Raw genomic sequence first — 15,820 nt, 5'->3', positions numbered from 1 at the left:
CAAATGCTTATACGGTAAATCCCAAAATCAGGAATGAAAGTTGAAGGCTGTACAATTTAGCATTGTATCTTGATAAATCTCACTTAAAGTGTATCAGAACTACTCGTCAACTGTGTGAGTGGTACTTGCAATGTTTAACTGGTTATATATAAAGCTATTTCATGAATGTTGGCCGTTCAGAATGCTTGAAAATGATTTCTTTCATTATTACTGTATTAAAGTATTCTTTGAAAATTTGCTGTGGGGGGGGGTAACACAGATGTCACATTTCCACCCTTATAACATTTTGAGACCAGACTAATGAAAACCTTCACAATTGTCAACAGCTCGCTGTATTGCAGGGGGCGTTAATTTAAAAATGCTTCAGGTATTTGCAGTGCAATAATTTATCGCTCCAAGACATTTTCATGCTGTGTGAATTCCATGCATAAATTGACAGATAGGAAATGTGTGAGATATTGCACTGGTTGAAAATTAAATAACCGAAAGGCATAAACAACAGCCATCTGGAATTACCGGAACTGAATAAATACAATGTATATTGATTTTAAGCTAAAAACAAAACTTCATGAATATTAAATCAAATATTTTCATTCTGGGTTTTGCTATGACTAATAGGGAAACTATATTTAGAGGTTCCGGGAGCACTTTTGAGATTGATGTAAATCCAAAGATATTTTCAGGGGTGAGGAGGGTATGGGGTGTCTTAGAAAGTCGCCGAAATACCAAAATGTGTTGCTGAGGTGCATTTAAGAAGGTCCCTGAAATGGCAATTACATGTGTTGCGGAGGTGCATTTTACAATGACCCTGAATGGCAAAATGTGTTGCCGAGGTTCATTTTACAAGTTCCCTGAAATGCCAATTACTTGTGTTGCCGAGGTGCATTTTACAAGGTCCCTGAAATGGCAAAATGTGTTGCCGAGGTTCATTTTACAAGTTCCCTGAAATGGCAAAATGTGTTGCCGAGGTGCACTTTACAAAGTCCCTGAAATGGCAAAATGTGTTGCCGAGGTTCATTTTACAAGGTCCCTGAAATGGCAAAATGTGTTGCAGAGGTGCACTTTACAAGGTCCCTGAAATGCCAATTACATGTGTTGCCGAGGTGCATTTTACAAGGTCCCTGAAATGGCAAAATGTGTTGCCGAGGTGCATTTTACAACGTCCCTGAAATGCCAATTACATGTGTTGCCGAGGTGCATTTTACAAGGTCCCTGAAATGGCAAAATGTGTTGCCGAGGTGCACTTTACAAGGTCCCTGAAATGGCATAATGTGTTGCGGAGGTGCATTTTACAAGGTCCCTGAAATGGCAAAATGTGTTGCCGAGGTGCACTTTACAAGGTCCCTGAAATGGCATAATGTGTTGCCGAGGTGCATTTTACAAGGTCCCTGAAATGGCAAAATGTGTTGCCGAGGTGCATTTTACAAGGTCCCTGAAATGGCAAAATGTGTTGCCAAGGTGCACTTTACAAGGTAAATGCCAATTAAATGTGTTGCGGAGGTGCATTTTACAAGGTCCCTGAAATAGCAAAATGTGTTGCCAAGGTGCACTTTACAAGGTCCCTAAAATGCCAATTAAATGTGTTGCTGAGGTGCATCTAAGAAGGTCCCTGAAATGTCAATTAAATGTTGCAGAGGTGCATTTTAAAAAATCCCTGAAATGCCCAAAACCATTTTTGACCATTTTCTACCCACAGGGTCTCAATGCTCCTTGACCCAGCGCTGCAGCCCCCAAAATCCCCTGCTTTTTTCCTCAGGATTGATCAATTTATATCAGCTGTTGAATACAACCGCCTGCAACAACTAGGAAGATAAATATAAATAATAAGATATGAAATAGAATTATCCATACAATATATATGTTCAAACCCTGTTTGGTTCTCAACAATAACAATTCATACTGTATCTTTAACCCTGTAAGCTGCTGATGGCGATTTTAAAGGCTTTGCAAATGTTTGCCACTCAGTCAATATATCCCCAAAGTTTTAAGTAAATTGAAAGAAATTTAGAATAAACCAGACGACATTTTTGAGCAGATGACAATTTACCCAGCATGCAAAGGGTTAATATCTCAGTATACATTGTTAAAGTTTTTTCACCATTTGGTATATACATGTATGTGCATTAACAAGCACTGTTGCAACATAGAAACACAGCACTTATTACAAATGTTAAATCATTAATTTTCAGGTGAACGAGGAATGTAGCACCTTGAGATTAAGCCTGAGTGATGCTCAACATGAGTGTGAGGTGGCGAAGAGTGAGGTGTCCGTTCTCCAGCTGAAGGTCCAGAACCTCGAAACTGTTGTTCAGGTACGCTCAGACAAGTTAGGTGTAATGGAAATATTAGGTGTAGGTGGAGATTTAAAGTCTGAAGAAGGCTTGTCATGAGTGTGAGGTGGCAAAGATTGATGTGTCCAGCTGAAAGTGCAGAACCTCGAAACTGTTGTTCAGGTACGCTCAGACAAGTTAGGTGCAAATGGAATTGAAATATTAGATGTAGGGGGAGGTTAATAGTCTGAAGAAGGCTTGCCACGAGTGTGAGGTGATGAAAAGGGAGGTGTCAGTTCTCCAGTTGAAGATGCAGAACTGGTAAACTGTTGTTCAGGTAAGCTGAGACAATTTAGGTGTAATTGGAATTGAAATATTAGGTTAAGGGGAAAGATTAAAAGTCTGAAAAGGCTTATCATGAGTATAATTAAGGGGTTGAAAAGATGGTTCAGAACCTAGAAACTGTTGTTCAGCATGTTCAAGTTAGGCTAGCTGACAAGTTACAATGTAGATGTTATTGGAAATTATATATTATATATTACAATGTGTATAGAAATAAATGTTAGGTGTATGTGGACCTAAATGTGAGTACAGTCCACATCATTTTAAGTTTGCTAAGAGGAAGAATTCAGTCCCCCAATTAAAGGTGGGTGTATGTGTGGTATTAATGGCAGAAGTGACCAAAACCTTCAATATTTTATCTGGCTTTTACCCCACAAGTTACATAAAATGTTTGGTGTATATATAGTCTAATGCCCAGTTTGAGTGGAAGGTAGATAAAAGTGTTATGGGGAGATATCTCTGGAAACTTAAGAAATCAATGCACAAAACAAATGGACCATTTTGTTATATGCGTGAACAACTTCTGAGTCACTTTTCATCGGGTTTTAATGATGATCAAGTATTGTTGAAAATCGATCATTTGCCTCCAAAGTGAATGAAAATCAATTATAGCTAATATTTGATATTTAATATTAATATTTGAAGCCATATTATAGCATTCTAAATGGAAATTTGATTAATTGACTTAAAGGGACTAGACACCAGATGGGCCCAAAATAGGTAGATACAGTATTTCCTTAAAATAAGTCTAGAACTATCGATATGAACTAGTATGAGGCGGATAATACATCATTTAACATAATTAAAAGATTATTATGTTGCTATCTCAGCAGGGCTTTTTCTGCCCATTTTGGGAAAAAGACCCTAGACATTTTGGGAAATTTTGCGTCGTGAAAATGCGGAAATTGGGAAATTTTACAGTGAAAAGAAAAAGCTGTCTAGTCTCCTGTGAATTAGGAAATGATTTAATATTAGTTTATTTTCTCTTTAAAAGACCCACAATGGCTGAAATATCAATTCTTGGGGTGTAAATATCTAATTTATTAGACTGTTGAAAATGAACCAGTACAGGTATAAAGAATTTCTAAAAAAAAATAAAATTGTTTTTTTGTGTTTTGGATTGGGATTTTTTTCTTAAGATTGGGAAAAATATCTTATATTTTGCTTTGGGAATGGGTCCGATAGTCAGACCCGTGGGTACTACAGAAAAAGCCCTGCTCAGCTGAGTTTACCTAAGAATAGTGCATAATGGTTTCCCAGTTTATAGTGTGTATATTAAGCATATGAAAGTCCACTTGATTAGTACAGAAACTAAATATAATACCGATGCTATTTTTAAATTTAAGTATAAGACAAACCCAGTAAATTTTGAATTAAAAACATGCAAGAACTGTGAGACTGTGTTTTTTCTACTTTATATAAAAGCACATTTTATCAGAGATTATGTATAAATTTAAAAAAAGTTGGTCAAATTTTTTTTCACTCAAAGTAGTTTTCTTTAAAATACTGAGCAATTACATTAATTGACATAATGCACAAGAGAATTATATGCTCTTTCAAAGATTAAAACATTAGTAATTTTGAAATATGCAATGCTTTTATGCTAAAAATTGATTGTGATAGTATTTTCAGCAGTATTTCAGGGCCTGTGGTGTGCCGAATGATTTGGAATTTCATTTTAAAAATCATTTAGATATTTATTGCACAGTTTCAATGACCAAATCAACGAATGATAGAAATGGCCTTTCCAACTATTTCGGATAGCCAACTATGGTTTTTCGTCTGATTTTTAATCCCAATCATTCCACAAACCTTAAAAGTGTCTGAGACACTCCGCGGTGTTTGTTTTCTTTCCCTGTCAATATTTTCATCTTTCTCTGAGTATGAATTAAGTGTATTTTTTTTAAATAATGGCACTTTTCTAAAATTGCTTTCCAGTGCAAATTGCTTATGAGTGGGAGATGAAATTTGAAAAATATGTCTAAGGAAATCCTAGAAAATTTTGTTTTTTTAGTAAATTATGATCAGATATAAACTTCGCAGAGGCTAATATTGATCTAATGCATTCACTATGATTATCTTTTTTAGCTTATCTATTTTTCAAAGAAAAAAAAAGTAATGGTTTTTAATTAATTGGTGCCTTCATCATTTTGGGTGTTGTTGGCGGTGTTGATAAACTTAAACCATTGCCATAACAAAGTTCAGTATATTCAAATGAAACTTGGTACACATTATGTTGCTATAGACAGCAAGGCCTTTAACTCTGGCTTTAATAATTGTTGAGTAATGCCCCCTATTTGACCTAAAAACAACAGACGATTGTTGGGTGACTCCATGGCGCTCTTGTCTGATGAATGTATGCTGAGCAGCATTTAGAAAACCTTGAATGTGTCTGATGAGACACTAAAATTGACCCTTGTGTTTATTTCTTTCCGGCAATATTTTCATCTCTCTTTGTTGATGGGAAGACGATGAGTCAAGACAATTATAAAAGCATACTTTTTAAATTATTGACATTTCTTGAATAGAAATAACTCAATACTGCTTTTTAGTGGGAGATGAAACTTTAAAAAAATATATCTTGAAAACTCTGAAGCAATTCTTTTTCATTCCAAATGAATAAAAAGTAAAACAAAAAGTAAATTATGTTGATATACTATTTTTGAAGAAGCGCGGATAATTTGATCAAAGTCTTTTTACTTCCATATTTTTTAATGATTATCATTTTAATATATATAATTTGATTTTAAATTTGGTTATGGCATAAAAGCTGCAGAATGGATGTGTTATTTTACAAAAAAAGTAGTTAATTTTCAACTCATTGTTACAGTTGGGCCTAAAAAAAAAATGTTTGGTTAGGGTTACATCCTTTTCAAAAATAGGTAGGGTAGGTAGGCTTTTTATTTTTTTTATTTTTTTTTTTTATTAGGCTTTATATAAGAATATCATTTTCATCATTGGAAAATGGTGTTAAAGTTATCTTCTGTATAAGCATTTAAGGTTTAAACTACATATTGAAAAGCAATTAAAAAAAAAAAAAAAACGAAATATTTTTTCCTTCTTTTTTTTTCAAACTGACTATAAAAATGGTAGGGTCGGCGCCTATTCTGTAGGTAGGGTCGGGTAACCCGAACCAAATGTATTTTTTTTTTAGGCCTTGTCATAAAAAAGCCTTTGCAAAATAATTGATAATTTTATTTGAACAGCATATATTTGATAATGGTCATACAGTGCATTTTCAAAAGTGGTTACCATGGTAACCAAATTGTTATCAGCAATATTGAGTGTCTCTTAACAGCTTTGGTCCAGAAAATTGACTGCAGAAAATAGGTGATGAAGCACTGATTTTGTCAGGGACCGACTGGAAACCAATCGGGTGACCACACATTTGTTTATATTTGCAGAATCATGCTTATTGGCAGTAATTTATTGGTATTGGATGGCGAATGCCTTTCTGGTTCTTTGTTATTGTAATGATCATTGTGCAGCATTTATTTAATATTGGAGATTTAATATTGATAAAGCATGATGGATAGTATGAAGTATATTAAAATACTATTAAAGGTAATTTTTCTTCATATTTTTATACTCCCATTTAAAAGTATACCCATTCCAGTATTCTGGTATTATTTGAATCCTTTGCAAAAGCTAGTCTACGATTTCATTTATATTTGTATTGTGATTGTTTGATGGATAATAAATATTATCTACTTGCAGCTAGTTTATGACAAACAAAGCCATTATTAATGTCATTTTGATGTTAAATGATGATGAAATTACAATAAAGGCACACTTTGATCAACTGTATCTTTATCTGGAATATTTTTGCAGTAACTGCAGAACATTATATTTATTTATTGTGCTATGGAGACAGCATTGTAACTTAAATGATTCCTGAAACCCTTTTCAATAGCTCTTATGCAATCATTTTTAGATCGATGTCAATATCAAGAATTGTTATCGGAAAAAAATAAATAAGAAAAACATTAACATGCACAAATTCGATGTTTGATGCATATGTTAATACCTAGAAATCATTACCATAATTATCTTTAACTTTAGATTGTATATATGTTATGGTATTAAAATTATAAACCATTGAAGGTTGTAATTGATAGTTGAAACCATTTTTTCTGAAATGTTTGATTTTAGTAAGAATGTCTCATGCTTAACCTTATCTATTTTCAGAATCTAGAATTTTCTACAGAGAAGTTAAAACAGGTTGAAAAAGACTATCATGACACTGTTCAGAAACTACAGTCTAAACAACAGGAGATTGACCATCTACAAAAGGTATGGGATGGGCTTGTCTGGATGGGAGTAATGGGGACCATTGGGGTTACCGGGAAAATGGCAGATGGAAGACTATCATGACAAGAATGTACAGAATTTACAGTTTAAATAGTAGGATATTGACTGTCACTAAAGATAGGGGTTCGAGTAATTGTTAAGGGAGTTTGGGATTGTGGTAAGGGTTCAGTGGTAGAAGGAGTGGGGATAAGGAGTTGTTTGGGATAGTGGACGTAGTGCAGGTGGACACAGTACAAAGACTAAAGTCAAAACATCAAGGTATTGACCATCTATAATAGGTTAGGGCAGGCACAGTGCCTGTCTCTCACTGTTGAAGAGGTTGCAAGTTTGAACCCCACTAGGGGCTCAGTTCTAAATGGCGTCTCCAAAAGGACACTAAAGCTTGTATATTATTAGATCTGTGATCAGTGATTATATCAGTGTATTGATTTTTTGGTCATGGCCCTTTTACCAGCCCTTTTTTCAGTTTTGGAAAATAATTCTCAGATTACTATTTCAAACAATTTGGTTTAACAAATGGAGTAAAATATCAACAACGATGTATATATTTCGCTCAGGAACATCATTTAATGAATTCTCATTATATGATTTTTTTTTCTATTTTATTACTCTTTTGAAAATGGGGAATTTCTTAGGCTATTTTTTTTTCTATTTTATTACTCTTTTGAAAATGGGGAATTTCTTAGGCTATTTTTTGGGGAAAAACAGGGTCTGGCCCTTGGGAAGTAACCAGGTAACAGCTAAGGCAAAGAAGGGTAAGAAGGCCCTGTTGGTCTCATAAAAACACTCAGATATTACTCTTTAGATAAAGATAAATTTGAAATGTTTATTATGGATCCAGTACTGGTTTCTGTCCAGGAAAAGGACTTCAATGTGATTTATACGAATCATTTCAACTTATAACGGTCTAAATAGTTGAGCTAAAATTGTAAAGTATAAACTATGATTTAAACATGTAAATGAATGTTTGCCTTTTTTACAGATCCAAGAAAGTGCCAGAGACAAGTACGAAACAGCAATAACATCGTTACAAAATAAAATTCACGGACTTGAAACGCAGTGTGAACAACAAAGCTTAAAACAGCAGGAACTGAATGAGGAAATCACAAAGTTACGAACACAAGCAGTGACTAAGTCTCGTAATATCTCTAGTGCTGAAATTCAGACAGGAAGGAGTTTAGAATTTGCGCCTTCATCTACGTCGTCACCTAATCAATCACCACGTGCCAGTCCGGTTGTTGTGAACGGAACTTTACAAAAATCACCATCACCAGTAACGCCATCGAAAAGTTCACAACTAAAGTCTCAGACACCATCAAAATCACCCGCCATCAAATCGCCCATTACAAAGCCAGTATCGCCAGCTCACAGTACACCCATTGCCAGCAAGGCCCATAACTCTGCAAAGAACTCACATTCATCTGGTAAGTGAGTCGCTTCCTAATAATTCCACAACTTTGATTTCGTCTTGAGCTAAGTGTTAAAAAAGTTTTTAAGCTTGATAATTTGTAAGGACTTCAGGTTAAGAATAAGGATCAGATCAATCAATATAATTATTATCTTTTTCCTTAGACACGCCTCAGTAATTCCATTCAGTAAATTAGCCAGATATTTATACAGTCCAGTCAAAATACTTGAATTCTAAGCTTAATATTCAGTGAAATCTTAGCTGTTTATTGAATGTATCCCCTGTGGAAGCAGGTATTAGGACTATACTTAAAGTAATACTGATTTATTAATTTCATTATGTTAAAGGTCTAGACTTCAATGGATAATCGTAATTTATGTTGTATGTTATAATTAAGATAAAAACTTGGAAACTTAATTGTCTTTAACAAATGACAGATTCAACTCACATGCAGTGCCTTTAAATAGTAACATAGATACTTTGGGACACTGATGTATGTTGATGCATCTCGTCTGTGTTATTTATGCGATTGTTACACTTGAGAATGTGAGTAACATTCGCTGACGTCTTGGGGTCTGAAATTTTGAATAAAATGCTGAAAGTGAATTGTAGGAAAATCTTTGAAGTAGGTAAAAACGGTGTCAGAATATTGATAAGTCAATTTTCCATCAAATATATTCATCATAATTATGTTTATGTATCATCTTAAAATGCCTGGAAAAGATAAACCCACACATTTCTTCCTATAACCTTTAAACAAAATGCCATCATATTTTTAATAGTGAAGAAAAACAGTCTAGATTTTTCATAGCCTTGGCATCAGTAGCTTCTGTTTCAGCGTCAGTTGGTTATTGGTGTGCAAATACTTTGACTTCAGGCTAAAAGTCATTTTTCGTTTAATAAAACTTAGTATACATGTTGCCACAAAAAATGGACACTTGTTCAGCAAGGCCCATAACTCTGCCTTTAATAATTTATATTTGAAAAACAACAGATGAGCATTGTCGTTTGCTCAGCGCACTCTTGTAACGCTATCATTGGAATTTGTTTGCTTCATGTTAAAAGGTGCCTGACCCACGATCGACTATCTATAATGTCCATTTTTTTTAATGCTTGTTAATAGCATCAAATTCTGCATTCATATCTTGTAGATCAAGAACATTGATCAAGTACAGATTTTTTCCCCTGGAGTTGTTGTATGATACAGGCAGCTGTTAAAAGTATAAAGTATTTTAATGGTTTGTTGAAAATGCATTTAAGGCAGACAGATAAGTTGATATCTTTATGAGTGAAAGCTTTTAGCAAACGGCTTATTCAATGCTTGAGAGGTTTAAATGATAATAGCACCCAAATATGTCTTCCTGATTTCGCAGCTGCGTAATAAATTTGCAGACATGTCTTACTTAAGTACGCTCATGAGGGACGTCGTCTTTGTGGAATTTATTTGATTGTGACCTCAGTTTCTTCTCATTCCTGGGTTTTAAGAGCCGTTATGCGAGACTAATTCGCTAAACAAGGACATCATGAACTAATCTTGGGAATTATTTTTTGTCCATAATATCAAAACGTAATAAAGTCAATGCCTTCAATGTTTTATGCATCATAGTGGTAACATCAAACAGCAACCATAGAATTTCTGTCTCGAGCATTTTTGTTGGGAACCTTTCACCCTACTGTCCTTACCAGTGGTACCAGTCTGTGAAACATCTGTAAGCCAGTTCAGTTATAACCTTCAAAAGATGCTTACCAGACTGTGAGCTAGTTCAGTTATAACCTTCAAAAGATGCTTACCAGACTGTGAGCTAGTTCAGTTATAACCTTCAAAAGATGCTTACCAGACTGTGAGCCAGTTCAGTTATAACCTTCAAAAGATGCTTACCAAACTGTGAGCCAGTTCAGTTATAACCTTCAAAAGATGCTTACCAGACTGTGAGCCAGTTCAGTTATAACCTTCAAAAGATGCTTACCAGACTGTGAGCCAGTTCAGTTATAACCTTCAAAAGGTGCTTACCAGACTGTGAGCCAGTTCAGTTATAACCTTCAAAAGGTGCTTACCAGACTGTGAGCCAGTTCAGTTATAACCTTCAAAAGGTGCTTACCAGACTGTGAGCCAGTTCAGTTATAACCTTCAAAAAGGTGCTTACCAGACTGTGAGCCAGTTCAGTTATAACCTTCAAAAGGTGCTTACCAGACTGTGAGCCAGTTCAGTTATAACCTTCAAAAGGTGCTTACCAGACTGTGAGCCAGTTCAGTTATAACCTTCAAGAAGTGCTTATCGGTCTTAAGCAAGTCCAGTTATAACCTTCAAGAGTTGCTTATCAGTCTGTGAGCTAGTTTGATTATAACCTCCAAAAGTTGCTTACCAGTCAGAGCCAGTGCAGTTATAACCTCCACGAGTTGCTTACCAGTCAGTGAGCTAATTTGATTATAACTTCCAAGATGTGCTAACAGTCTGTGAGCCAATCCAGTTATTACCTTCAAAAAGTGCTTATCAGTCTGTGAGCCAGTCCAGTTATAACATTAAAAAAGTGCTTATCAGTCTGTGAGCCAGTTCAGTTATAACCTTCAAGAAGTGTTTATCAGTCTGTGAGCCAGTCCAGTTATAACATTAAAAAAGTGCTTATCAGTCTGTGAGCCAGTCCAGTTATAACCTTCAAGAAGTGTTTATCAGTCTGTGAGCCAGTTCAGGTATAACCTCAAAGAAGTGTTTATCAGTCTGTGAGCCAGTTCAGGTATAACCTCAAAGAAGCGTTTATCAGTCAGTGAGCTAGTTCAGTTATAACCTCAAAGAGGTGTTTACCAGTCAGTGAGCTAGTTCAGTTATAACCTCAAAGAGGTGTTTACCAGTCAGTGAGCTAGTTCAGTTATAACCTCAAATAGGTGTTTACCAGTCAGTGAGCTAGTTCAGTTATAACCTCAAAGAGGTGTTTACCAGTCAGTGAGCCAGTTCAGGTATAACCTCAAAGAGGTGTTTACCAGTCAGTGAGCCAGTTCAGGTATAACCTCAAAGAGGTGTTTATCAGTCTGTGAGCTAGTTTAATTATTACCTCCATGAGTTAGTTGCTTACCAGTCTAAGATCGAGTGCAGTTATAACCTCCAAGAGTTGCTTACCAGTCTAAGATTGAGTGCAGTTATAACCTCCAAGAGTTGCTTACCAGTCTAAGATCGAGTGCAGTTATAACCTCCAAGAGTTGCTTACCAGGCCAATTCAGTTATAACAGTCATGGTTAAACCAACAATAAAACTTCAATAGAAGCCCCAGTCCTCAGTGAGTAACCAGGAAGTCATCGGATGCAAACTTAATATACTCTGTGAAATTACTAATTAAATCTCTGAACAATACTTTTTTTCCTCTTCAGAGGTGCTAGCCAGTCAGATCACCCCAATTCTTCAGTCAGCTCCCCGAAAGTCCAATCATGGCCAAGAACACTCAGAGTCTACCAAGTCTGCAGGAACTGATACAGGTATTTTTCGTAAAATTCTCTCGTTTATATAAAAAAGTGTAAAGAATGTTGAGGAATTCACATAAAGTGTTTTTAATCTGTTGAAGAAAGTAACGTTATTATCTAAGCCTTAAAAGATATTGTTTTCCAAAAAGGGATTTTGAAATATTGGTCATAATTTGGACACATTTTAGTTGGACAAATTTAAAAAAAAACATCAAAAAGTGTTTGCTAGCTCTGATGGTTTTGACATCATATCGGCTTTGGCATTCCGCGAAATTGTTTGCTAAGACATTACTCAAAATACTATTCAAGAAATTCATTTGATATGTAGAACAAAAAATTCTGACAGACATCTGCTTGAGGTGCCTTTGTTAAAATCTTCTTTTGAAACATTGTACAAATGTTATTACAGCATTACAAGAATGAATAGCAAATCTCATCACATGTGAACAATATTTCTTGATTTGTGTCCCTTTTAAAGTCATCTAGTAAATTGGTCTCCGCTCATTTATTGGACAGTTCCCAAGAACGATTAAAAAATTGTAATTATTATTTTATATATAACTTTTATTTACTTATGAATATAAAAAAAATTGTAATTATTACTTATGTATATCTTTTATTTATTTATGAATAAAGGTACTGGTGTATAAAAATAATCATGCTTTAAAATATATCCTTCAACTAATAATGCTTCCTTCTAAGAACCATTTTAAAGGTTTCATATACACTGGTGCTTTAATTATGGCTAAATAATTCCTCGTTATTGGAACAATGGTAATGAAATTTAATATTGAAAGAGTTTCCATCTGTGAAATTCCATGAAATGTTACACAATACTGACACAAAATATTGTAAACAGTTTCATCCAGCATAGCGTGCTTGAATTATTATTTTTCATGACCGCTTAGCCAAAGAATGCCATATATATTGAGCAATTCATATTCATTATGGGATGTTTTATTGCACTAAGCTGTTTTTTGGGACAATTTTCCAGAATTATTGTTTTATTGGTATTATCTGCAACTGCTGATTTTTTCCCATAGATGGTGTTAAGTTTTTATTTGGAGAAGAAATCAAATAAAGAAATATGCTGAATAGTTCAAGTTTCTCACTACTTGACAGTATTTTATGGGTTCTATAAGGCCTAAAAAAACAACATTTGGTTGGGGTTTACCCGACCCTACCTACGATATACGTGCTGACCCTACCATTTTTATAGTCAGTTGGCTAAAAATATTTTTATATAAGTGTATGTTTTAATATGTAGTTTAAAACCTTTAAAGCTTTATACAGAAGATTACTTTATCACTATTCTCTTATGATGACAATAACATTCTTATATTATTAATAAAAGTCTGATAAAAAATAAAACTAAATGCCTACCTACCCTACCTGTTCTTGAAATGGATGTAACCCTAACCAAACTATTTTGTTTTGGCCTTAGATTTTGATAGAAATTGATCGAATATATTGTTTGATATTGTGCAAATCAAAATTTCATTTAAACGATATAAAAAAAGCGAAAATTGTATATAACAACATAATGTATTTTGTTTCAGTCATTTTTTGTTTGTTTCCTGATTTGTCTGCGCTGATAAGTTCACAATAAAAATATCAATATGATTATTATTTTGTTTGAGAAATATTCAAATCATTGCTTTTATGATATTCCCACACATAAGCAAATCCCAAATGCAAAGCTTGTTACAAATGTAAATCGTAACCAGTCTACAATATCTAGAGTTTGGTTCAGGTTACGCAGATGACGATGATGTGAACCAGACTAGCAATTTATCGCCGGATCTGGATAAGGGTGAATTCGAAGACCCAGAATTGCTAGCTATTGCTGAAAAATTGAAAGAACTCGAAATTCAATCAGATTCTGACGAAAGTTCCAAATCAGGTGACTGGGCGCATGATATTTTTTGTTGTTTTGTTGATTTTGTAGACTAGACTGGTTTTAGTTTTCAGTTTTGGAAGTGGTGCCTAGATCAGCTAGGGAGTTTTTTTAGTGTATTAACTATTCGTGAAACCATTTTATTAAGCTTGACTCGTTTTAGTAAAACAAAATTAGTAGAAATAAATGTCTTGTCTTTGTTAACAACTTTCAGTGTTCAAAACTGAGTTTTTTTCTGCACAAGGTCCATTATTTTGGCTGGATTAAGTGTACGCTGGTTCATTATGCCTGATTAAAAGGCAGTTGTATGCTGAATGCCCCGTTCAGCATATATGTTGAAAGCAGAAAGTAAAACGGTTTCACTTAAGCATGATTTCTAACAACATGGTTTTGTTAGACGGCTTCTTAACTTGGATGGATATTCGCAAACAAAACTAACCTCTATACTTGTGGCTTTCCGAGTCTTTAATTTGAGTCTCTCGTTTTTCTGCACTTTTAGATTATTGTTGCATGTAAGACTTAGAATCTTAGATAGGATAGCAAGGTTGGAGTGCATGTCACCTGTCTTTTAGTTATATCAATTAGAATTTCTTTAATAAGACAATAACATAGAAGATGAAATAATGAGAATGGATTTTTATTTTATTTATAACTCACCTTTGTTAGATTTATAACTCTATTTTTTTCTAGGACTTTTAGAACTTTTAACATTCTTGGTACTAAGCATTACATAAATAATTTATTATTCTCTTATACACTACACAATTAAATGCTGTGGAAATGGGGTATTACTAGTTTTTATTTTAAATTGTACATATACATGTATTATAACATTATTTTGATTTGTAAATAAGGATTTAATACATATACATTTTGTATTATTGTTTAATTCCTTTCAGTTCTGGACAGTATTTATTTCCATAATTATTCATTGCATGCTTCATACTTATTATGTGTTGCTTTCGTATAAATCATATAAATGCATATTTGTATAATTTTTCATTTTCTTCACCCCAAACTTCCATATTCCTCAATGAAATAGAAAGAAAAGAAAAGCTCTTCAAAGGGAGATAATAATGACTTTTATACCTCCAGATAAGGGAGACGACTCTGGAATGGAGAGCAGGGGAGATCAGCGTGTAGAAAGAGAGGCGTCAGAAATATCGGTGCTAGAAAGTCGCCTGTCAGTCCTCGCTAAGAAGGGACCAATACAAGTGTACATTGCTAAATATAGCTATGACCCTTACAAATATTCGCCCAATGAAAATCCGGAGGCGGAGTTACCCCTCAAATCACTGGACTATGTGCTTATATACGGAGAAATGGATGAGGTACCATTCTTTTTCATATAATTGGTGTTAATCTCATAATCTTTTCCTCATGCTAAACCTTTTTTTCTTGTTTAAAACATTGTTTCCCACTCAGTAAATTAAGTTTGGAAACATTTTCTTGAAGAATCGATCAGTGACTGTTTCCGTAGATAAACAATATGAGATTAATATTCTAACCCATTTTGTACACCGAGAAAATAAAATGTACAACCCACACTAAAATATGAATAGAAAAATATACTTGAATATGGAAACCTTACGATAAATATCATTTATTCAGGATGGCTTCTTTGATGGAGAGTTGTTGGATGGGCGTAGGGGATTGGTGCCGTCAAATTTCATCGAAAAGGTCGCCGGTAAGTCATCGTGTCACCCACCATAATAAATGTCGTAAAAGACACGTCAGACACATATTTCTACCATTTATTTATGAACAAAGGATTGGTACCTTCCGACTGAATTAACAAGGTCACCAGTAAGTCATGTTTCCGACAAGGTGACTATTTCAGACTTGATAGTCTAGTAAGCTTAGAAAACAGTTATAGATTTTTACAGTCTGTCATTCATGCTCTTTCTAAGGAGTGTCAAATGCCAAGATTTTCACCACAAGGTTTCACGTATAACTATCATGGACAAGTTAAGTACCCTGGAATATGTGCATCACTAAGCTTACACTAATTTTACTCTCTCCTCTCTCATGACTTTATTTTTTCCCAAATTTTCATTAAAAAATCTTTTGAAAAAAGAGGGTCATAATATTATATTCTTTTAGTGGTCCTTTTGCAAAAATTTTCAAATATTAAAAATGGTT

The 15,820-nt window shown here is 34.3% G+C and overlaps 1 protein-coding gene across 10 annotated transcripts in view; it reads left to right on the top strand.

The window, feature by feature from the left end:
- Window positions 1–15,820, top strand: part of LOC128231469 (RIMS-binding protein 2-like) — a 147,973-nt gene that overhangs the window by 108,377 nt on the left and 23,776 nt on the right. For 9 of the 10 annotated variants that reach the window (XM_052944335.1, XM_052944338.1, XM_052944340.1 and 6 more), the window contains 7 exons: window positions 2,190–2,312; window positions 6,801–6,905; window positions 7,906–8,347; window positions 11,692–11,796; window positions 13,535–13,684; window positions 14,774–15,009; window positions 15,290–15,365. In XM_052944335.1, the coding sequence (XP_052800295.1) occupies window positions 2,190–2,312; window positions 6,801–6,905; window positions 7,906–8,347; window positions 11,692–11,796; window positions 13,535–13,684; window positions 14,774–15,009; window positions 15,290–15,365 (1,237 nt within the window). The remainder of the gene's footprint in view (window positions 1–2,189; window positions 2,313–6,800; window positions 6,906–7,905; window positions 8,348–11,691; window positions 11,797–13,534; window positions 13,685–14,773; window positions 15,010–15,289; window positions 15,366–15,820) is intronic. The other variant, XM_052944337.1, reaches the window with a different exon arrangement.

This window comes from Mya arenaria, chromosome 4, assembly GCF_026914265.1.
Source record: "Mya arenaria isolate MELC-2E11 chromosome 4, ASM2691426v1".
Classification (NCBI taxonomy): Eukaryota; Metazoa; Mollusca; class Bivalvia; order Myida; family Myidae; genus Mya; species Mya arenaria.
The sequence above is the reverse complement of the archived record's forward strand: the minus strand, read 5'-3'. Positions and strand labels throughout refer to the sequence as shown.